The sequence below is a fragment of the Euprymna scolopes genome, chromosome 9, assembly GCF_053919585.1.
Source record: "Euprymna scolopes isolate OS-2025 chromosome 9, ASM5391958v1, whole genome shotgun sequence".
Classification (NCBI taxonomy): Eukaryota; Metazoa; Mollusca; class Cephalopoda; order Sepiida; family Sepiolidae; genus Euprymna; species Euprymna scolopes.
In genome coordinates, this window is record NC_136490.1 from 106428164 (window position 1) to 106453879 (window position 25716).

At 34.5% G+C, this 25716-nt stretch overlaps 1 protein-coding gene across 1 annotated transcript; it reads right to left on the reverse strand.

Moving 5' to 3' along the window:
* Positions 1 to 1467: 1467 nt before the first annotated feature.
* On the reverse strand, positions 1468 to 2972 carry LOC145284643 (uncharacterized). The gene is made up of 2 exons (XM_080133547.1): positions 2547 to 2972; positions 1468 to 1869 (listed from the first exon to the last, which is right to left on the reverse strand). Exons 1-2 carry the CDS (start codon positions 2970 to 2972, stop codon positions 1468 to 1470), a joined length of 828 nt encoding a protein of 275 aa, XP_079989673.1.
* Positions 2973 to 25716: the final 22744 nt, after the last annotated feature.

The window sequence follows — 25716 nt, forward strand, 5'->3', positions numbered from 1 at the left end:
GTAGGTGTGTACGTGTGTGGTTGCGAAATTGTAAGCTGATTATCGCAATGCAATGAAGAGAAAGTTGTCGGTGTTGAAAAGGGCGTCAAAAACGTATATATATATATATATATATATATATATATATATATATATATATATATATATATGCACTAGAAGGTTTTATAATGCCTATAGTTCCTTCGTCCTTCGAACTCGAAGATGACCATGACATCAGTGAGTGTATTATTTCTGTGTTTCCGGAGATGACTTGTATGGCCGATCCGAGGGAAGGCTTTCCCACAAGTAAGATAGTTGTTAGCAGGTGTTGTGGGGACAGAGCTTTTTGCTCTGGCTTTGCATGTTGCACGCTTCTGCTCTGCTTAGAACGTTCTTCTCTCTTCAGCTGTTTCAGCTCCTTTGTTGATGAAGTGACGCCAGCGAGTTATGTCTGATGCAAGCGATTCCCAGGACTCGTTACTGATGTTGAAGTCTTTGAGGGAGACTTTGAGGTTGTCCTTAAAGCATTTTCTTGGTGCATCGACTGAACGCTTGCCTTGCCACAGCTCGCCATACAGGAGTTGTTTTGGGATTCTTTCATCTGGCGTGCGGGAGATGTGACCTGTTCATCTCAGTTGGGTCTTACGAATGGTAGTAGTTATGCTGGGAAGATTAGCACTTATCAGGACCTCTGTATCAGCGACTTCGTCTTGCCATATGATCTGGAAGAGATTTCGGAGACATCTCACGTGGAAGTGGTTCAACGTTTTTTCGTGCCTTCTGTAGGTAGTTCAGTTTTCTGAGCCATAGAGGTGAGATGTGGTGAGGACAACTGCTCTGTAATCCTTCAGCTTCGTGTCAATGCTGATTCCTCTCCTTTCCACGACTTTGATATTGAGTCTCCCGAATGCGCTGCTTGCTTTGGAGATTCTGTTGTTGATTTCGAGATTGATTGTGGCTGTCCGAGATAGAGTGCTGCCCAGATAGGTGAAGGTCTCACCCGCTTGAAGATTCTGTCTCTTGATTGAGATACTTAGCTCATAATACAGATTTCTGGGGGCTGATTGGAACATAACTTCGTTCTTCTTGGTGCTAATTGTGAGGCCGAAGAATTTGTTCATCTGGTCTTGCATTTCTCGCTCGTTGCTGGCATTGAGGGCACAGTCATCAGCAAAAAGGAAAGTCAGGCAGCGCTGATTCCTTCACTTTTGTCACAGCCTGCAGTCTTCTTGGGTTAAACAGATATCCATCTGTTCTGAATTTAATGTTGATGCCTAGTGACTGGTCGCTGAAAGCGTCAAATAGTATTGCAGAAAATATCAAGCTGAACAGTGTAGGGGCAAGGACACAGCCCTGTTTCAATCCATTTGTTACCGGAAAAGCATCCGAGGATTCACCGTCGTCAAGGACGCGCCCCATCATGCCTTCATGGAATTGACGAACTACTGTGATGAAGGTACTTGTTCAACCGAATTTCTTCATTATTTTTCACAGACCATCCCGACTGACTGTGTGAAATGCCTTGGTTAAGTCGATAAATGTTGTGTAAAGGTCCCGGTGCTGTTCGATGCATTTCTCTTGAAGCTGACGGGCGGCAAAGATCATCTCAGTAGTCCCGCGACCGGCGCGGAAACCACATTGACTATCCGACAGGAGTCCCTGTTCCATGTGAGCAAGTAAGCGGTTGAGGAGGATGCGAGCCAAGATCTTTCCTGCTATGGACAGGAGAGAGATACCTCGGTAGTTATCGCAGGATTGGCGATTTCCTTTTCCCTTATAGATGTGAAAGATTGTGGTATCTTGACCTGGAGCTTTTCCGCTGGTTGACTGCTGAATGGCTTTGCTGACCTCTTCGAATGATGGGAGGGTCGAGCTGTTGATTGATGGGGACTTGGGGGAAACGTCCAATTGCTATATCATTGATGGCTCCAGGGCGAGTGAGCACTTTGTTGAAATGGTCAGCCCATCTCTTTCTTTCCCGTGAGTAGAGTTGAGCCGTCGGCACTGAGCAGGGGAAAGAATTCAGAAGACTGTTGTCCGTAAACTGTCCTTAGTGCATCGTAAAAATTCTTTGTATCGTGTTTGTCTGCGTAGCCTTGGATTTCCTCTGCCTTGGCACTGAGCCAGGAATCCTGCATTGAACGCAGCTTGGATTGGACTTTGTTGCGCATGTTAGAGAAGGCAGTTTTCTTCGCCACACAAACTGGGTCATTTTGATGCATTCTTAGCAGGCTGTGTTTTTTCTGCAACAAGTTGTGGATCTCAGGATCATTATCGTCAAACCAGTCCTGGTGGTGTTTGGTGGCAAGACATAGAACGTAAAGAACAGCAAAGTGAACAACATCTCTGAAGGATGGCCAGCTCTTTTCAGCGCTGTTGTAATTGAGATTGACGTTAGCAAGTTTACTATGTATGCTGCTCTGGAATTCCGCTGCTGTTTTAGGGCATTTCAATTTGGCTGTGTTGAGTATTTTTGCTGTTTTTTTTTTACCCTGAGGCATTCTCTTTGGTTGGATGAAGAAGTTGAATTTAGACATGATCAGGCGGTGGTCGGTCCAACAATCAACCCCGCACATGGCTTTGGCCAGTTTCACGTCCTGCCTGTCCTTGACTCTGGTAATGACATAGTCGATTTGATGAAAGTGCCGAGAACGTGGATGCATCCATGTGGTTTTATTGCGATTTGGGAGGCGGAGCATAGTGTTTGTAATGTTGAGATCATGTGACGCACAGGTTCTAAGGAGGAGGAATCCGTTGCTATTGTATTTGCCTACTCCATGCTTTCCAATGATGTTGTACCAGGCTTGATGATCTGTACCGACACGTGCATTGAAGTCGCCAAGAATTACAAGCTTCTCCGACTGAGACACTGAGGAAATGAGAGAGTCCAGCTCTTCATAAAACTCGTCTTTGACCTCATCAGGGTTAGTCATCGTTGGTGCATAGGCGCCGACCAGCGTAACGCTGGTGTTGCGTCCAAGAGGTAACTGCATTTTCATTAGTCTGTCGTTGATACCTTCAGAAATGCTTGCTAGTTTTGGTACATGAGTTGTTTTGATTGCAAAACCCACACCGGCTTCACACAGTTCCTCAGCACTGCGCCCACATCAGAAGAAGGTGTAGCCTCCACCAGTTTCGGTCAGTTGGCCTTTGTCTGCAAAACGAATTTCATTTAGGGCTGCAATGTCAATATTGTAGCGAGAAGCTCACGAGCTACCAGCGCTGTTCGTCTTTCAGGTCGATTTGCTTTTGCATTGCCGAGCAGGGTTCGGACATTCCACGATGCTAGAGTAAGCACCTTTGTTTTCTTCTTTTTTTTGTTTCGATCGCTTAAGAGGGATCCCCGCCAGCCGCGGTATGTAGGCTAGGGTTTGGTGAAGCAGGCTATTTTTAGGGAACTTTTTCTATCCCCGTCTTCATTCTACGGAGGCGAGCAGAGCGATCCTGAAGAGGGCTGCTCGATCACACAGGAGGCTGCCGGACAACCACTGCCTCAGTTCAGTGAGGAACGACCACATGTCCCGAATCGCCTCCGTGTAGGTTCACAGTTACAGCTTCCGGTGTATCCACACCTACTGTTTCGCCGTTCCCCGTTCGCCGCAGGACTTTAGGTTAACAAAATCGATGTCATGACTTGCGCTTGACTTGGATTAAAGTGAGGGAGACTTGCGCAGGATCAGCCTCACTCTCTCTTCCTGATGCGCCGGTTTCAGCGACAGGGCTGTGTCAAGACGGCTGAGAACGAATCAGGATGCAGGAGTTGTCGGAAGGAAAATTGTCTGCCTTCCTACCGCCCTAGGGGATCCATTCCAGATTTTCTGTTGGGGTTTACTCCCTTAGCCTTTGTCTTTCCCAAAACAGCCACAAGACAGTGGAATTTTTTGACCCATAGCTGGGGGTTGGTCCATGAGTTACCAGGGCATATCCACACGACGGTGAGTCTGCATGGCACATGTATGGCGGCCAACCTCCTCCGAGTCCTTGTAATTTAGTCTGAGGCCGCATGGTTCTCAGTTTCCATGTTTCGGTGCGTGGAACCACTACATAGGGTTTGCAGATGGAGAGGCTGTATACTGGCAGAGAGTGACTTCCGGATCCTTTTTCACGTAAATGCTAGCCAGTGGTGTTAGCTGAGAGCAAGAGATGATAAGCACATCCACCACTACAACTACACAGTAGTCGAACCACACCGCCATTTGAAACATTGAAATGTCTATAGTAAATAAATATAAATTAGCACAGTCTACATTTGATGCATGGAAAAGTAATATACTTGAATGCGTAAATGAAAAGTTTAAGCGTATATAACAATTTAAACACCCTAAACAAACTTATCCTTTTCTTAAAAATAAATAAATAATTGGAGGAAATTAAAATACTTCAAGATAAGTTTGTAATAGTTCCTATTGATAAAGCGGCAAACAATATAGCTTTTATATGTAAAAAATATATACAACGAGGTAGATATTATATATATCGTTTCAGATACCTATAAAGTAAGTAATATTCATTTAGATAGCATTATTCTGAGTCATATTATTATTAGTGAAAAAGTAGGATTAAAGTAAGGAGAAAAAAATAAAACACTTCCATGTATGTACTGGAAAACTAAAATGCATAAGATCCGGTTAGGACTTGGTTTATTGTAGGTTCAAAGACGTGCATTACTAAACCTTTAAGTAAAGCTATATCTAAAATATTTAAATAAATTATAAATCAAATAAATAATTTCCGCCAGAAAAGAAATTTCTATATTAATATTAATCTATTTTGGGTGGTAAATGATTCACAACCAGGAAAAGCAAAATTAGATAAAATAAACTCCAGAATAAAAGCGAAATCTATAACGACTTATGATTTTAGTACGCTGTATACTACAATTCCTCGTGAAAAACTTATAAAAGATGTAAATTATACTGTAGATTTAGCTTTTGAAGGTAGCAAAGGTAAATATATAGAGACTTTTCAAACTCTAAAGCTTTCTGGTGTAAAAAAAATAAATAGCAAAACTAGTGTTTCTAAAGGTATTTAAAAATACATCGTCTTATTAAAGAAGTTTATTTTCAAATAGGAAATCAAATATTACACCAAACGATAGGTATCCCAACGGGATTGGATCCTACACCATTTTGGGCAAATCTGTATTTACATAGACTCGAGTATATATATATATATATATATATATATATATATATATATATATATATATATATATATATGTGTGTGTGTGTGTGTGTGTGTGTGTGTGTGTGTGTGTGTGTGTGTGTGATCAAAAATAAAAAAATGATATCTCTAAAACATATAATTTGCATGGGTGTAGGAGATATATAGCTGATCTTATATGTAAAAACGATAACAATGAATTCGAACCAAAAACATATCATATGTCCAAAGGAATTAGAATTGAATTGTGAACATAAAGCAAAAAAGGGGCAACATTTATGGATTTAGATATAAAAATTGTGGATGGTATTTTTCGTTATAAAATATTAGATAAAAAAACACTTTCTCCTTTCAAATAGTTCGTATGCCGCATAAAGATAGTACCTGCCCTGTTTATATGTTTTATTGAATCATTATGTTAGAGTTTTTGAGAATAGCTCGCGTTACATTAAAATCAATAGATATTATACCACCAGTTTCTTGCTTACTAATACAGATGACAAAACAAGGTGGGGATTAAACTGAAATATTTAAACAGTTAAATTAAGCATTTTTTCGTTATCCTGATGCTTTTGAATCGTATAAAATTAACCAGAATATATCCAAAAATATATTATTAATGTATAAAATGTATTTTTAAATATATATATATATATATATATATATACATATATATATATATTTATAAATATTTTAACCTTTATATGTATTTAATTTTCAATGAATAAGCATGTAAATATATAAAATACTAATCATAGTGGGTGTGATAAGTAGTCAAATGGATTAATCGTAATCTTATAAATATAATATTGGTAAATCAAAAAAAGATATATCAATTTGAATTTGGAAACAGATGAATCTCACAGGAAGGAAATTCATTTTTTTCCTATCTTAACATCATCAACGCTCTGATCCCCATCTGCCATCAATTGAAATGGATGGCTCTCGTTAGGGAGGCTTCATGTTTTGATAAGCTTCTGGGTTTTACGTTTACTCCTGATCTGAAATAGAACACGTACATCATATCAGTTGCCAAGGCCGCTGGGAAAATGGTGGGATCCTTCTACTGCTCCAGTAGATATCTCACTACTGATACAATTCTCTATCTATATAAAAGCCAAGTACGTTAAAGGATGGAATAATGCTGACGCATCTGGGTAAGAGCTGCTAAAAACAGTCTATCCTGCCTTGACAGAGGACAAAATAGACTTCGTGGTTTAGTAAGGGATGCTCTTTTCTCTTCCCTGCAACCTCTCTTCCACAGAAGAAACGTTGCGAGCCTATCTTTGTTTTATTGTTATTTCCATGGCAAGTGCTCGTCTGAGCTTCAATCTGTGGTCCTCCCTCTCTAATTTTTCACGATAAACACTATCAATAATTTTCCCCACTCTTTATGTGTGTCTAAATCAAAACGTAGATTCCATGAACAAAGCTTCCTTCTTAGAAGCTCACACCTGTAGAACTCTCCACCGCTTGACTGTTTCCAACCTGACTTCAACTTGGATGTCTTCGATTCCAACATAAACAAATTCCCAATGAACCGCCCCTTAAGTAATGACACTTTATCAAACCTCCAATACTAACGAATACTACAACACTATCCCATTGATTACTGTACACGCAATAACCCTTATCCCCGAGTGGTTTCTGGGTCTTTATAAGTGGTGACCTCATGTAAAAAAATGAATAGGTTAGCTTAACTAAGTAAGAATAGGAAACTAGATCTAATATTTGTAACATGTCTTCTTTTTAAGATTACGGAAGATGGTGTTTGATCAACACTGCTGGCGAGCCATGATGCAATATACTGATTTTTTTAATCCTTGAAACAGTGATTCATGGTAAACAACTGATGATCCCTTGAATTACATTAGTACTATAGTGAATTCGAGAGAGTAAGTTGATGCAGTGATTACAGGTTATTAAATGACTTACGGACTAAATAGTTTTCTAACGAATGATGAAAAATAAAAAATATTTTTTGTATGGTTATAAAGGTTAAAAAACTTCCAAGACTATATATACATATATAATTATTTTTATTGATGTATTATTTTTCTTGATAAGAATCGTCATTCATAAGTCAAACTTCTACACAGTTATATACTGTGTGTTATAGTGTTCCATAATCTATTTCGATAACGTCTTCCTTTTCAAATAGCGGATGTTTCAAATCTCTTGAAACCGTGTCAATTGGGAATTCTGAATTAGTGTTAGGTCTCAGTGAATATCATAAATTTATTTATTCATAATTGACTGTAGATTGGCATGTCAGGATTTGCTTATTATTTCATTTTATTTTACTTTTATGATAAATAACTTATATTTATTATTTTCTATACAATTATGCTAATTGCATAATGCTTATTTATTTTCGCTTATTAAGTACAATATTAGAACAATGGAGCCTTGCAAAACTAGATGAATTTAATAATGAATTAATTCAATATATATGCAAGTATATTTTTATTTTTAAATATTTAATAATATTTTATAGTGGTTTTACATCGATATTCCATCTTAATTATTTGGCGTTTTTATCTAGAAGCAAAATCACTATAAGCAAAGTAGAAAATGGAAATAGTAGAACAGCGAGTAGAAGTTTGATCTTTTAAACAACATTTATAATTTTAAAAATAATAATTAAATTAATACGTATGTGTGTATATGTATATATGTATATATATATATATATAGAGAGAGAGAGAGACAGACAGACAGACAGACAGACAGAGAGAGGGCAATTTATATAATGTTACAAGTTGTGTCTTCCTTCTTCAAAACAGTTAACTAGTTTCCATTTCTTGAGTTTTGATAGTCTTCTAAAGTTTACCTTAATACATATCTCACAGAACGCGGAGGACAAACTACGTTATATATATATATATATATATATATATATATATATATATATATATATATATATATATATATATATATATATATATAGAATAGGTTAAGAGATTCCAACGAGAGAAAGATGTATATTTATAAATTATGTTATTATTCCGGGTCTGTATAATCCTGACAAATTCTCACGATAATGAAACGCGGAATATTCTGTGTAGCGTAATCGTCATATATATTTACATAACTTACTACCTAGTTCTGCGTATGTATTGAGCAGTATTGAAGTAAATACTGAAAAGTTTACGCATAAAATTATACATTCGTATACTTATTTATGTAATTAAATGAAGTAATATATATATATATATATATATATATAACAAATATACATATACAAATATATATATATGTATATATATATAACAAATACTGACTTAACGACAACGTAGTGCTCCATTACTAAATAAATTGTAAGCGTTGTGATGTTTGTTTTTTTTAAATGAACATGAAGAAAAAAGAACTGTGTGCGACATGTAATTTAATCGGTGTCGCTCAATTGTATTTGACATTTCTCTTTTATGTTTCCCTATTTCATTCCCGTTTTAAAGAGATGTGTCGAATAAATCAAATACTACAAGAATTATTGGCGAAACGATTGGATTATGATGAAGAAAAACAGATTCTCATCTCGATTTCAACGTTTAGGCAAAAAGTAAAAGCAACACCTGTAGAACATTTTTTGAAGTGGAAACCGACCTGTCAGAACGTGAAAAATGAAAAAGTTGAAATGGTAGATTAATTTATCATATGTTTCTTTGCATATATATTTGTTTGCATGAATATCCATTGCGTACGTATATTCCAATACACACACACACACACACAAACACACGCACACACACACACACACATATATATATATATATATATATATATATATATATATATATATATATATATATATATATAATGTGTGTATGTTACTGAAGATCAGAAAATATCGGTACCGTTGGTTTCAAATCCAATGAAACGTGACCAGTATCTAGTTGCCCTATTTTTCAGACGCCATTAATACAGGGTGACCCAAAAAGAAAAAACGGGTCCCATCTCCAATTAGGCCCCGTTTCTTAGTGTTCTGTCGGAATGAAGTGAAACGTTGGTCATAACTAGTTTATTATATTCACAACATCACCTTAAAACACTAGGATCTTTGGCCTTTTTTTCTCCGTTCTCCAGCATATGTTCTAGATGGCCTCCATTTAGCTTTTTCTTGGGGGGGGAGGGGGTCACCTGTATATGTCTCCTTGGAAATAGCGTCTATGAAACTCAATGATATTCCAATGCCGATTTTTTTTTTCATATTTTGCAATCTCAATTATTTTATTATTTGTTCTCAGATTAAATTAGCAGTTTTGCCGGTACATGAATACGTAAGTAAGAAAAAAATGTGTTCATTATTTTTTAATTGATAATTTAAAGTGGCATGGCTTCCGGTCTAGCATCTTCTCACATCCGGTTTCGGGGAAGATAATAACTTGGAACGAAAACAAATAAATAGAATGGAATATTTTGACGAATCAACCTAAAGAAAATCTAAATCAAATATTATATGGCAATACGTTACTTTGATGAGAAAATATTTTAAATTTTTTTTAACACTTAAATAAGCTAATACCGTGTATATGAAATGAGATTATGTTTACAAAATATCCATGTAAACACGACGCGCAATGAATAACGATGTTTAGAAACAATCAACAATAACTCGTAATGTTTTGTAGTTGTAAATCACAATCTTTACAAAAGACAATACTACAATTATCATATGTGTAAATGACTGATGTAACGAGAAATATAAACGTCGGTGATTAAATAAAACATCCATTTCAAAGTTCGTAGACAAATACCGCCTGATAAAGCATTTAAAAAAATAAATATGTAGATAAAATGCAATATTGCACTATGTATGATATAATATCCGTGCAATTATAAACTATCGAAAACAAAATTAGTTTTAAATAATTGATCCTATCGACACGAAGCTTAACAGATAAACAATTGGTACAAAGTGGAAATATGTTGAATGTTGAAGGTCTCATCTATACTAAAAAAATGCTAACAATAATGCTCCGCATAAGGTGACTATATTACTGGTTTCGCATTTCCCGAGCAGCAGCAGTTTTCACTTCACACACTGATAATTGCGTAAGCAAAAAACACCAGTGCCTGTTTGTATGAAAACAAGAGAATATTCTTATAAATTTATCTTCAAAAATAAAAGTTAAAGACATATTAGGAAATCTAAAAGCGACCATTTTTTACCGGAAATGCTACATTCCAACTTCCGGTAGTTAAAGCCTATTTGACTGTTTACTCTTACACCTCGCACACATGGCATTCATGCATTTGTTTTATTATTATTATTGGCTCAAATGAAGCTTTCACACAAGTCAACAATCTGATTGGAAACCTGTGGTATTCTCTGGAAGCTGAGTGACAACAAGTCTCCCCAGACGTCCAGACCTCACCACCTCCTTCGATAGCATTTGCAAATGAATTTGCATAATCACAACAGTCGCTTAACATTGATTTCTTGCTGGTAGTGACCATTGGTTTATACTGGAATTTGAGTGGCACTCAGCCTCCCCAAGGTCCCAGTTCTCTTTGCGCTTGTCCAGCCGAGGTCTGGTTGGCGCTCGCTCCTCAGTCTTTCAGTCCTTATTGACCCTTCTTGGGCCTTTGGTATCATTTTTGTTGGGGGGGGGGGGCGTTCGGTGATGAAACAATGGGGGGAATGCGTGATGGGGGGTGTAGAACTTGTAAATATGCAGTTTCGGTGTTCTTCATTCCCTGTAACGCTTATTCGTTATATTGTCTTGTATAATTCTCCGCATTCAAGGGTTTTCCTTAATATTTCAGTCGTTTTCATTATCGTTAGTCGTTGTACTTTTGCAGTTATTCCTCTGATTCCAATTTCTGACATTCTTTTTTCGAAGTTTTTCGGGAATGATTCCTAGTGTTCCTACTATTATCGGTACTATTTGGACTTTCTTCATCATCCAAATCCCTTTTATCTCTCTGGCTAGCTCTGTGTATTTGTTTCGTTTCTCCTTTTCTTTCATACTCACCCTGTGATCAGCTGGAACTGCAAAGTCCACGATTAGACAGGATTTTTCTTTCTTGTTAATTATTACGACATCTGGTCTTCTTGCTTGGATGGGTTTGCCCGTCTGTATGTCCATGTCCCATAGGATTTTGTGGTTCTCGTTTTCGAGTGCTGTTGCAGGTTTATGCTTTCACCATTTGTCTGTACGCTCAAAATGCAGTCGTTTACACAATTCCCAGAGTACCACCGTTCATTTTTTCCTCTGTATTGGAGAACTTGTATCCGGCTTGGCACTTTCTCAGAATACTGTTCAAGGGCATCATGACTATGATTAACAGCAGTGGCGATAGCGAGTCTCTTTGGAAGATGCCTCTTTGTATGTTAATTTCTGTTATGTGTTGTCCATCAGCTGTCAATTCCAGTCTCCATGTTTTCATTGCATTTTCTATTACGTTGGTGATCCTGCTTGGTATTTTATACATTTTTTGGCAGTCTATTGTCCATGCTTGGGGGATCCTGTCGTACGCTTTTTTGTAGTCGATCCATGCATGGCTAAATTCTTTCTCCTCCTTTTTACCTCCTTTAGGATCTTTTGATCTATATATAACAGGTCATGTGTTCCTCTTTTCCCTTTTTGGCATCCTTTCTGCTCCTCAGGGATGAGTCCACGGTTTATTAGGGAGTGGTAGATTTGTTCCCTCAGTTGTGCTGTCAGTATCTTCCACATAGTTGGTAAGCACGTGATTGGTCTATAATTGCTAGAGACGGTTCCTTTCTCCGTGTCTTTCTGTAGCAGTGTGGTTCTACCTTTTGTCAACCAGTCTGGTACGCTTGCTTCCTGTATACATGTTCTCAGGTTTTGGGCTAGCCTTTCGTGTAGGGTTGTGAATTTTTTGAACCAGTATGCATGTATCCCGTCGTGCCCTGATGCTCTCCAGTTTGCCATTTTTCCTATGGTTTTCTTTATTGTTTTCTTTTCTGATTTTATTCACTGTTCCTTCTTCTATTTGTTGTAACTCTTCTTTCATGTCTTTCAGCCACTGGGAATTTCTATTGTGGTCTCGCCGCTCTTCCCATATTTTACTCCAGTAGAGTTTTGTTTCTGTCGGATTTGGTTGTTCTGTTTTTGTTTTTCCTCCGTTCACATTTTGGTAGAATTAGCTTTCATTAGTTTCAAATGTTCTGTTTTGTTTGCATTGTTCAGATTTATATCTATATTGTCTCAATCTCGCTTCTTTTGCTTTTATTTTTTGGTCCAGTTCTTCATGTTTCTTGTTTAACCTCTCCCTGTCAGTTACATTTCCAATATTCCGTTTTCTCCACATTGCTTTCTTCCTGTTGATCATTTTGGCCTCTTTTTTATGTTTGTGTATTTGGGTTTTTAGTCTTATTTTCCATCGTGGTTTTGATTGGTCCACTTGTACCCGGTTGTTTTTTTCTGATTTAAGTTTCATACTTACCATTTTGGTGCCTGCGTAAATCAGGTTGTTTAAGTCTGTGATTGTGTTTGTTGGAATATGTGGGAGGAGTTTGTTAACATTCTCTCTTTCAGTTTTTAATTTCTTCTGCTCTTGGTTCTTTAACGATGGGAGCTTTGTTTTTTCTTCGTTCATCAGCTGTATTATTTTGTTTATTTCATTTGCTTCATTCTCTGTTAGTTCTGTTTCATTGTTCTCGGTTTCCACGTTTGTAGACTTCGTTCTTTGTTGGTCCTCGGCCTTTGGTGTGTTTACTTGTGAGGCTTCAACTTGTGGGGTTGCTCTACGTGTGGTTCCGTTGGGGGATGCTTCTTGTTCAGTTATTATTATTATTATTATTATTATTATTATTATTATTATTATTATTATTATTATTGTTGTTGTTATCATGGTTATTATTAATCTTATTATTATGTGAAAATATCTCTGTGAAATTAAAGTAACTTATTTATTATCTCAGCTCATTATTGTATTCACGTAGGTCCGTGTGTATATAATTGTACAAGTATCGTATTGAATGTGGGTGTTTTCTTCTTTCATACATTTAAATGTGATCGCCTTGGTTTTAACATGTCACAAAACCTTTTCTGCGGTATGTTCACATATAACGGCGAATAAGGAAAGAATAATCCCTTGCATGAATAAGGAATTATTATCTTGTCCCTGCTGAGTGCTATCCCGTTCTTTTACCGTCTTTCCCAGCTGTCTGTTACTAACTGCATAATAACAAACCTTCTAAGTTTCTCTAAACTCGATACGTCATCTATCTAAAGATCCTTGCCTTGTTATTTGTCACGAAATTTTCTTTATTAAAATCAAACATATCAATATTATTTTTATTAAACATCCTTCTAATCATTTAATTTTTTTATAAATTTCTGGTTTGATTATTTATACATTAAATTCCATTCGTATATTAAAACAGTCTTCCGTTCTTAAAACACTTTAGTATTTTCATAGCATTGTCACCAGTTCAAATAGCGGTCATCCGACATTGACGGGCCATAATATAATATCACAGTGTTGTTGATTGTAAAATATATGATTAAAGCGAAAAATGCAGAATTAGGGGTAATTCAAATAATATTTTTATAAAATATCGAATGTTTTCACTATTATTTCGTAAATGTTTTTGTCACTAAATTTTTTTTCGTATAAGTAAAGGATAAGACAAATAACATACTTCGTAACTTTCGATGGAATTTTACAATTACGAACAAGAATTCAACTCTATAACAAAAAAAAAAACAATACAGAAATAATGTGATTATTTTTTAAATATAAACTGGATATTATCAGGTTTCGAAAATTAAAATATAGTACAGCCGCTATAGTTATTGCTTTCCTGTGGAAAATATTTTTTCATAATAGCAAAATGTACGCACAATACACACACACACACACACACACACACACATATATATATATATATAGTAAGTTTTGAAAATATATATGGTAATTATCTACATAGAATTGTCACGTGTAGCGCATGGAATTGATGCTGCTTCGTGTTTTTATTAGGTTGATAAGAAATTTCTTGCGGAATTTTCAAGTTGTATTTTCACATAAGTTTTCGTTATAATACCTTCAATTCATATATCATTTAAAAGAGCGTTTCTCGCTCTGTCTGATCCTTACAATTGCAAACGTTTTAAAACAGTTATGTTTACTTTTCAGAACGCCGAATACAAGATTGAAAGAAGAACATTCACACAATTTTCTCATTTTAATCCAAGCTAGGCCGAAAAGCTGCTGAAACAGCTTGCTGTGTTATTGAAGCGTTTTGCTCAGTAAACATTACTGAACGCAAAGTGCAATGGTGGTTTCAGAAATTTCGTACTAGCGAGGACAGTCTTTGAGATAAAGAGAGCTGTGGTCGGCCATCGGATATTGATAACGATTAATTAAGAGCCTTAGTTGAAACCAATCAACGCACTACTGTTCGATAACTTGCTCTTGAATTAAACGTCATATATATGACGTGTTCCAAACATATGAGGTGATTTGGAATTACAAAAATCATGATAAATGGGTGCTTCACGAATTTGAGAACAAAACATTGCTGTTAGTAAGTGTAATCTTCCCTTCTTTTAAGCAACAAGAACGACTCGTTTCTTGACCAGATTCTGACTTGCGATCAAGAGTGGATTGCTTACGACTACCGGCGACGCTCAGCTCAGTGATTTGACGCCGAGAAAGCGCCACTTCACTTCTCCAAGCCAGAGTTGCATAAAAAAGGGTCACGCTGAGAGTTTGATGGTCTGCGACCGATTTATCGATTACAGTTTTTTGAATACAGGAGAAAATATTACCGCAGAGAAGTACTATCAAATGGATGAAATGCATCCGAAACTTCGACAACAACAATAAGCATTAGTAAACGAAAAAGGGAAAATTCTCTTCCAAGATAATGCCCGCCCACCTGCTGCTAAAATGATGATGCAGAAGTCGAACGATTTGTGTTACGAAACTCTGCCTCATCCGCCATACTTTCCATACCTCTCACTTACAGACTAGCACTTTTTCAAATCTATCATCAACTTTCTGCGTGAGAAATACTTAAAAACCGAAAAGGTATCAAAACATCTTCAGCGTCTTTATCGCCGGCAAACGCAAAATTTTTACGTTACTGACATAAATACCATCGTTTTGCGTTGGCAAACGTGTGTTGATTCTGATGGTACTTATGTCAATCAGTATAATGTTACTTGAGCTGAGATATGTTCATCTGAATTTAAAAGTTCAAAGCCGCAATAACTTTCTTGTCAATCCGATATATATTAACGTGCTACTGTCAGTAAATCAGATTCCTAGTTAATTTACTTCAAAATTATTAATAAAAAAGCAATATAAATTAAAAATAATGTAATTTGGCTGGTCAATCTAACCGTTAAATCTTAAATCATCATCAGGTGTTTTAAACAATGAATTCTTTTTTATTACACACGCCAAAAAACTGTAATCGGATATGGAAGAAACATTATAGTGACTTAACTCTAAACATTTCAAGTTAAGCCATGGTATATAAGAGCAAGAAAAATTTTAAAAAAAGGAAAGAGATAATTTCCGGAAGATGAATGTTTTATTATTAAAAAATTTGAAAGGCAAGACGTTTGTGAAATAGGTTTTCATAAATATTGCTATTTTTTATTTATATTTTATTTTTAATAAAAAGCAATATTTATTAAACTCTATTTAACAACAGACTGGTCTTTCTAAACGGTAAGTGTTAAATTATTACAGTGTGTTTCAAACAGTGAATTCCGTTATATATATATATATATATATATATATATATATAGAGAGAGAGAGAGAGAGTAAGAATAAATGATATTCCAAAAATTCATGATGTTGACCATCTTATAATTTATTGCTTGAATTCAGTTGACTTATACAAGTTGACTTCTTTTAATTACGATATAAAGGAGTTTTCAGATTATATTTAAACTAAACAAAACGTAAGTATAGTTTTTGAGTTTTATGATTTAAAAAATTATAAATGTAATGATTAATAAGCTTAATTACAATAGCTAACAGAATTGAATTATGCATGGTGTTCAGTTCAAATTAATTGATTAGTTAAGATAACGGAATGATTAATCGTTTGGAGTTTTTTTTTTTGTTGTTTTTGCTTAGTTTAGTTTCGTATATACAAACATGTATATTAGTTTATAATTCGTTGATATTATTTTCATAAGTATATATACACAAATAAGAATTAATAAATTTACTAATTATTAAATAGAATATTTTGGTAGAAGATTCAGTAATTAATTAAAATTGTAAGTACGAATAGTTGGACTTTGTTTAATAAAAATTCAATATGGCGCAACGGAAAAATAAAAAGGTATTTGCAGCTTCTCTTCCAATTTTCGGATTTTAATCATGGCAAGTCACACTTACATTCCTTTGGATGGATTGATTGAGTTAAGGGCGTAATAGATTCACTGATTGATATAATAATTAAGTGATTAATTTTGCGCTACGATACAGATACTGTCAAGACTGGTATAATTCAATGAATTAAATGAATAAATTATAAGATGGTCAATATCGTGAACTTTGGAATACAACTTTTTGTTATTTATTCTCTGTATTACTCTGTGATAACATTGACCTTCTTAAATAAGGATTGATATATATATTATAAGACAATATATCCCTACAGAAATGTATATATATATATATAAAGCTGAACGTCTTAGTGTGTGTGAGTGTGTGTGTGTATGTGTGTCTGGTCACGAAAAGGCTCCTATATGGTTGACTATTTTTAAAAAAACTGATTACATATAATGATAGAAGATGTATCGAGGATAAAGAATTGGCATGTTTGATCTAGCAGAACGGTGGTTCATTAAAATTGTGGGGTCTGTGTTCGCGCCAGGCCGCCAATGTATGAAAATAAAATGTGAAAAAAAGTTTACAAGGGTTTTCAATATAGATGTACATAAGAATACGTTGATAAGTATGTTTCAACTTTAATATAAAATTGTGGGGTTTGCATTCGCGCCTGTACTCCATGGAAATATGGCACAAACTTTAATAAAGATTTTCATATCTATTTGCGTAAGTATACTTTCATAATTATGTTTTAGTTTGAAGAAATATGGTATAATAAAATTATTGGGAGTTCGTTCGGGCCTGACCTCCATAGAATGTAAATATGTCACAAAGTTTAACAAGGTTTTTTTTAAAATGAGTGAGGGTCCACAATAACACCTTAACTTTAATCTTAATTCACGTTAGTTTTTTTTTTAGTTTTTTTAGTTGAATCATATTGTGTCGAATAAATTTACCTCATAAATTCACGTTCTTATTAAAGTGAAAGCCCCCCAAAAAGTCAGAACTTAAGACAATTCTCGACACAAATTTTGCATAAATCTGTTTTTCCTTCTCCACTTGCACGTGCCAGTCTTTCGAAAATAGATAAATAGATAAATAGATAAATAATAAAAAAATAAGAACGTTACTTATTATCGTGTGAAAAGAAGGAAAAAATCCTGCTCACATGATTACGTGTCTTTTTAATAACATTTACACAACCTTTTTATTTTTATTTATATTTTTGTTTAAGCAATTTGTCAGCGTACTAGAAGAAATTCAGTTGAGCACAACCCTTTCGGTGTGCTGTTTACATTACAATAGTACACCCCTGAAACCGACGGCGCAATACTACATCGTTTAATAATGTAAAACTAAAACGAAGCTGTTCTGTTTGAAAAGGGCGGCATTTTCTTCTTATTCATATTTATATCGATTCTTTGCTTTAAAAAACTAAAGTAATTACGTGTTTACTTTTTTAATATCCCATTTTGCTGTTTCGGATTATTTTACTAAAGTAAGTAAAGCTTCAATATTTTTCAAAACTGTTTTTGTTTCTTTGTTTTTCGATATTTCGTCGATATTATCTTGTAAGAGTGTTTAGCAGAAAAGCCAACAAACGACTACCCGAAAAATAAATATTCTAGAAATAAATGTTATCATAGTCAATAAAAGTTCCGTTCATGCTTTTTTTGTTTTGAAATAGTTTTTACTGGTTTTTACTTGAAATAATTTCAGCGGACACAAATTAAAACGAAATTTAAGGCGATAACTACTTAAATAACTGTTTATATAATCTACACATGTCATAATCGAATATTCCTCAAGCACAAAATAACGAAAAACATTACAATATGTCTATAAATATTCCTTACGTTGACGGAACTCTCTAAAATCGTTTACACAGAATGTTCAGGTGCCCCTCCTTCAAATTAGAAAACGGGGATTTCCATTTCAAAGTCGCTGCCATTTTAATTTTTTTTAAACCGGTTCGTGAATTTTAAAAAAATTGTTTACAAACTACTTAAAAATACAAACCAATGAACTTGTCTTCCATAAAAGTTGCTTTTATTGACTATTGTAACATTAATTTCTTGTATATTTATATTATTATATACATAACATTTTCTCAATGTAATGTATGTATAATTTTCTCTCTGTAAAGAAACATAATTTTGTTGGTCACTCTTGGCTATGAATGGAAACCAAGTTGATATAACAAATATTTATTTCGCAAAAATTATCTTTACTTTCATCATATTTTACTTACGGTAAAATTTTGGAGTATCAAAACCTATCTCTTTACAACCCCCTCATTTTCGTAACCTATCATACTTTCATCAATCACAGCCCATTTTACGTAGGCTGTTTTTTAACCCAGTCAAGTAATTACTATAATTAGTATAATACTATTTCTATACATAATTATTATAATTATATATATATGTATAATCATATACATTTAATTATATATATATATATATGTATATCACACACACATACACACACGAACACGAACACACACACATATATTACAATATAAAAATGCGAGTATGAAAAGTAATATGTTTTAGCTTAAACATGTAAAGTATAGGACTAGTTGTTAAAACTGGAAAAGAAAAGGATGAGATATTCTATTAAAAATATAAAAAAATTATAACTTAAAATAGTGCAGTATTAAAAATTGAGTATAATGTTTAATTCAATTTAAAAAAAAATAATTCTGCAATATGGACAGTTATAATTTTATTATAATTTTATTGTAATCCATGATTTTTTCCAGGCTTCCAATGAATTCACGTTTTTTTTATTTAATTTCAGTTTTTTTTTTGCCCCTCATAAACATAGCATACGCATATGTAATAACAATGCACGGCACTCGTCTGCTTTCTATAACATCCCCCAATTATCTCCTCTTCATTCTTTCATTCTGTCTGTTTCACTTATTACTTCTATTTTTTTTCGACAGCAGTGAATTAGCAGCACCACTAGTTCATGAAACGACGTGGTTGCTATGGAAATCAGTCATAAATACGTTGCTCACCTCCTTACGTTTTTACGATTTTTAACCCCACTAAATTCATGTATATATATATATATATATATATATATATATATATATATATATACGTATATATGTGTGTGTGTGTGTGCGTGTGTGCGTGTGTGTGTGTGTGCATCTTCTGTGCCTTCTTCTTGTATCCTTAATTATTGATAATATTTTGACGCTTGCATGTACCTTTGCCCTTTATATTCTTAAGTCATTCTATTGATTGGTCCTCCTCACCTTTTTTTTTCATCTAGATAGGGTAATATTTCCTTCGAATATCTATATGTAATTCTTATTACGTATATGTATGTGTGTATGTATGTATTATGTATGTATGCATGTATGTATGTATCCATGAATAATTATTATAGTAAAAAAAAATAATTATATATATATATATATATATATATATATATATATATATATATATATATATAAATTGGAAATTGTAAACAGGATTGCACGCTGGGAAAATTAGATTACACACCTAGAATTTTCTGTGTTTACCTTATTTTCTATAGAAAAAAAAAACATCCTATCCCCGTAACGGTGAAAATGTAATTTTTTTATTGAACCATATTTTCTTATTTCATCTTAAGACTTATGTATCTTAGGTTAACGGTTCACTGAAAAGCTCGTAAATTAGGGTTTCAATGTGTGTGCGATATAACGTTATTCTAGTCATTCTTGTAAATATGTAATCCCTTTTTTTTGCCAAGGCCATATTTTACTCATTTGTCTCGGGATAAATACGTCTATCGTAACCACCAATCCTGAGAATATAATTGTTTACATCGTTTTAAGAGAGAAAGCAGACATCCAACACCTGATTACAATATCCAATTTGCAAACACCAAATAAAAAAAATATCGCTAAAAGATTTATAGCTATAATTATAATAACATCTACTGTAATAATAATAATAATAATAATAATAATAATAATAATAATAATAATAATAATAACTAGCGGGACCTATGGAAATTCGACGGGGACTCATTCATATGTAATATATATATAGATATTGACATTCTGTAAATGTAAAGTGTAAATTGAGACTCTAATATTATTGTAGCTTTTTTTTGTTAAAACTCCAAAAGTATTTACCTACGCTTGCACGAAAGGTCGGTAAAGCTGGGTAAAGCCGGGTCATTAATTACGCTTAAATATGATATCTTAATTCTTGCATATTTCGTATATATTATTATAATATTAATGTTCTATAGATTTTTATATGTCATAAATTTGCGATATAATATATATATATATTTGAATATATATATATATATGAATATATATATATGAATATATATATATATATATATTTATATACTAACAAAAGTACCCATCGTTGACTGTGTTCAAAAACAGCCTACAGAATATGGAATCTGATTTATTAAAGTATGATAGGTTATGAACAGGAAGGGTTGTGAAGGGATAGCTTTGAATTTGGAGATATCAAAACCAAAGCAAAATATTATGAAGTAAAAATAAAATAAATAAACCCCATAATTTATTATATCATACCTGTTCATACTGAAACACTTATCACAGTATTCTGTGGATCTATATATAAAAAAAAACCTTGTTACACTTTGTGACATATTTCCATTCTATAGAGGTCAGAACGAACACCCAATAATTTTATTATACCATATTTCTTCAAACTGAAATATAATTATCAAAGTATACTTACGCAGATAGATATGAAAAGTCTTTATTAAAGTGTGTGCCTATTTCCATTCTATGGAGGCCAGGCGCGAACGCAGACCCCACAATTTTTTATACCATCTCTATTTAAGTTAAAGCATACTTATCAAAGTATTATTATGTACATCTATATCAAACACACTTGTAAGCTTTTTTTTTATTTTTTTATTTCCATAAATTGTGGAGCAGGCGCGTACGCAGACCCCACAATTTTAATGAATCATCATTATGCCAGATCAAACATACCCAATCCTGTGTCTCGATACATTTTCCATCATTATATGTGATCGGTGTTCTATAGTAGTAAACCATATTGGAACCTATTCGTGACCAGACACACACAGACGTTCAGCTTTATGATATATATATATATATATATATATATATATATATATATATATATATATATATAAACATACATATATACAGATATATATATATATATATTATTATTATTATTATTATTATTATTATTAATATTATTATTATTATTACAAGGTAGTTACCACATATCAAAGCCCGGAAGCCATTCGGGGATAAGGGTTATTGCGTGTACAGTAATCAAGAGCATAGTATTGTAGTAATCATTAGTGTTGGAGATTTTATAAAGTGTCTTACTTAAGGGGGCGGTCTATCAGAAATTTGTTTATGTTGGACTTGAAGACATCCAGGTTGTAGTACGGTGGGAAACAAGAAAATGGAAGAGAGTTCCACAGGCGTGCACTTTTAAGAAAAAGAAGATTTGTTCCTGGAATCTACGTTTTGGTTTTGACACGGGTAATGAGTGGGGACCATTTTTGACTGTGGTGTCAGCTAGACGTGTGTTTATTGTCAAAGATTGGAGAGAAGGGACACGAGATTGGAGCTCAGACGAGCATTTTCCATGGAAGGAACGATAAAACAAAGACAGGCTCGCAACGTATCTCCAGTGGGGGGGGGTTGCAGGGAAGAGAACAGAGCATCTTTCACTAAGCCACGAAGCCTATTTTGTACTCTGTCAAACCAGGATACCAAGTTTTAGCAGCTCCTGCCCACATGTGGCAGCAATATTCTATCCTTGGACGTACTTGGATTTTATATAGATAGAGAATTGCATCAGCAATGAGATATCTTCTGGAGCAGTAGAAGGATCCTACCATTTTTCCAGCGACCTTGGCAACTGACATGATGTACTTGTTCCATTTCAGGTCAGGTGCAAAGTCAAGCCCAGAAGCTTATCAAAAAATAGAACTTCCTCCAGACGAGAGCCATCAATTTGAATTGATGCTAGATGGAGATCAGAGCGTTGATGATGTAAAGTTAGGAGCTTGGTTTTAGATGCATTAAAAGTAACCAGCTACCTATTCCCTCACCGTACCACGCGCTCTAGAACAGAGGAGAGAGAGCATCAGAGAGAACTCTGTCATTCACGGCCTCAGATGTGTTGCCATAGATGGTCGTGTCATCAGCATAAATGTCAATGAATGATTAAAGTTGGGAGATCGTTGATATAGATCAGGAAGAGAGTTGGCCCTGTATGGCCCCCTCAGAGACACCAGCATTAATACTGTGGGCCTCTGATTTCGGCCCATCAACCACTACTTTTATGAGTCTATCAGAGAGAAATAATTTAATGACTGAGAAAGCATTTGCAGTTATACCGTACCTGGAAATCTTATGAAGTAGGCCTTTATGCTATACCTTATCGAAGGCCTTTGATATGTCAAGAGCAATTGCCTTAGAAAAGGGTCTCTGTCGAGAGATTCACTAATCCTATGAGATATAACTGTTAGCACATCTGCTGTAGATTTGGCAGAACGAAACCATATTGCATTTCACTAAAAAGGTTATTTCTGCTAGGGTGGTTGTCTACTTCTCTATTTAATATAGATTCCACCAACTTACTCATGAACCATAGGAGACTTATTAGTCTGTACTGAGAGGGAGATGGCTTATCACCTGCATTCTTAAATACAGGGTATACTGATGAGGTTTTCCAGGGTGTTGGGAAGTACTTCTCTTTAAGGCAAGTTCAGACAGTTTTGTAAGTATGGGGGGCAAGTTCTGTTTAGAGCTTTATCAGCACTATAACTGAAATGCCGTCAGGGCCTGTTGCTTTACTGGAATCAAGGTTTATATACATAAATATACATATATACGTATATATATATATATATGCATATGCATACATATATAAATATATATATATATACATATATATACATATATATATACATATATATACATATGTATATACTTACATATATTTATATATATATACATATACATATATATGCATATACATATATATTAGCATATATACTTAAATATATATATATATATGCATATATATGTGTGTGTGTGTATGTGTGTGTGTGTGTGCGTGTGTGTGTGTGTGTGTGTGTGCGTGTGTGTGTGTAGAAAGAGAGAGAGACAGAGAGAGAGAGAGAGAGAGATAGAGAATTTTTCCTGCATAATCTCCACCCAGCTTTAAAATTCACTATGGATTAGGAACATAATGACGCTTTTCCCTTCTGTATGTTTCTGTAGAAGGACACGTTACACTTTACCTACCACAATATAAATTAAACCGACTTTCACAGGCCTGCATATCAGTTTGGACTCTTTGTTTGGTTAAAACGTTGGTTCACCGTGCGCTTTTGATTGTCACGGCCAGCAACTTAGAAGCTGAACAGAAAAAAAGATAACAGGTATACTAATTAACAATGGTTTTCCCAAGTGTATTCTTGCCAAGTTTATTCAGAACAAAACTTGCGCAATCAAACACTGACATTTTATTCGGGCCACCTAAATGTCCGGTATATTTAAAGCGCCTTTTCCTTGTCGTTATCAGTATTTTTTTTTTCTGATCGGATCAGATTTGTGGTGTTGCGCTGTTACTATGCGGTGCCACTCCGTATGACATTTGGCACCAAGAAGGCTTTCCTGGGTTTTCTGAAAGATCTTCCACCCACGCAGGATAAAAGTTTAATAATTTATGAATTCAAATGAAAGTGCTGTGCTGACTATGTTGGTCGAACTCTTCAAAGCCTGGGGGTAAGACTGGCGCAGCATATACCTGCACGATTTCGAAAGCCGTGTATATCTAATAAGAACGTATCTACGAGCACATGCGGGCGTTTAAGGAATACGCCCGGACGCTTACTTAGCACATTCGGGCACTCACCGATTCATGAGTCGACGATTGGGCGACATTTGTTCGATAATAAATTGTGTGGAGATGCCTATTCGGGTGGTCATTTTCGCATCGTGCACAGGGCTCGCTCTAAACATTTACTGAATATTTGGGAGACTTTGGGTGTAACGATGCGTACACCTTCGCTCTGTAGGCAGAAAGTGCTTTCACACAAGTTGGAATTATTTAAGGATCTCTAATATATATATATATATATATATATATATATATATATATATATATATATATATATAGCCCCCCCTCTTCGGGTTGAGAACTTTGTAAATATATTTTCATCCGACGCGTATTTAAGCAATTACGCTAAGCCCACCATTTATTTATTTGTTTGTAAACAAATAATGGTTTGAGCACTTTCTGCGACGGGCAAGCGTGGATTTAATACACACTCGAGGAGAAGTATTTACAGCACAGATTCGTAGCCCGATAGTTAGAGCTGTCGACTCTCCACGCGATGGTTGTAGGTTCGATTCCCGGCTGGGGAAATATGTTTCTTTAACCGCGCTGATGAGTTGTGATACAGTACTGTATGTGGATGACTATATATAGGATTATTGTTTTTCTTATACACTTATTGTGTATATGAATGTGTATATTGAATTATCTGCCTATATACTGTCGATATCTGTTTGTGTGTAATTTTTTTTTACCCTGATTTTCTTTTTCTTTTCTGATTTCCCATTTACCCACCCCACGTAAGAGAAAAACATAACAACTATTTTTTTTAAAACGACATTTACTTTTTTTTTTTCTTAATCGTAACCGCCGATGTTTTCACTTGACAATATATCGGTTGAAAGACGTCTCGAGGTTTATTTTAGGTTCTTTTATTTATATTCATTAATTTATGAATATATAAATTTACTCCTAAACTGTTTTTATTAACGGATTGTCGCTTTCCCCCTTAATTAATTGTTTGTTTCCCAACTCGGCGTGTATTTATTATTTTTTAAATCACCGAATAAGCCTTTTTGCTCTGCGCGGTTAGAATCGACTTTATACAAAAAATAAACATAGTTCCGTTCCGTATCGAGGCATTGATTGAGGCCGAGGGCGTCAACTTTGAATAAATGTCAGCCCTACTAAATAATCATGTTACTTTAATTGATTGTTTCAATAAAACTTTTAAAATAAAGCTGAAGTTTTGTTTTCTTTAAAGTGACAACTTTATCGTTCCACTCTGAATTGATATTTCAAATTTAAATAAAGAAAAGTGTTGTTATGTCGTAACGTTGATACATGAACGTCTACTTGTTTACCGTACATGGAAGGCGATTACACATACTGAGCTCTTTTTTATTTACAAGGCATTGAATTACAGATTGTGTTGACGCTGATAATAGGTTTTTGGAATTTCTATTCCTTA

What these genes read in the sequence shown, in the direction of transcription:
- LOC145284643 (XM_080133547.1), bottom strand. Translation starts at nt 2,972, where the DNA reads ATGCAGTTACCTCTTGGACGCAACACCAGCGTTACGCTGGTCGGCGCC. An exon ending in TGGCCAAAGCCATGTGCGGG is followed by an intron (nt 1,870 to 2,546) that starts GTTGATTGTTGG and finishes GTTTCCCCCAAG; the next exon opens with TCCCCATCAATCAACAGCTC.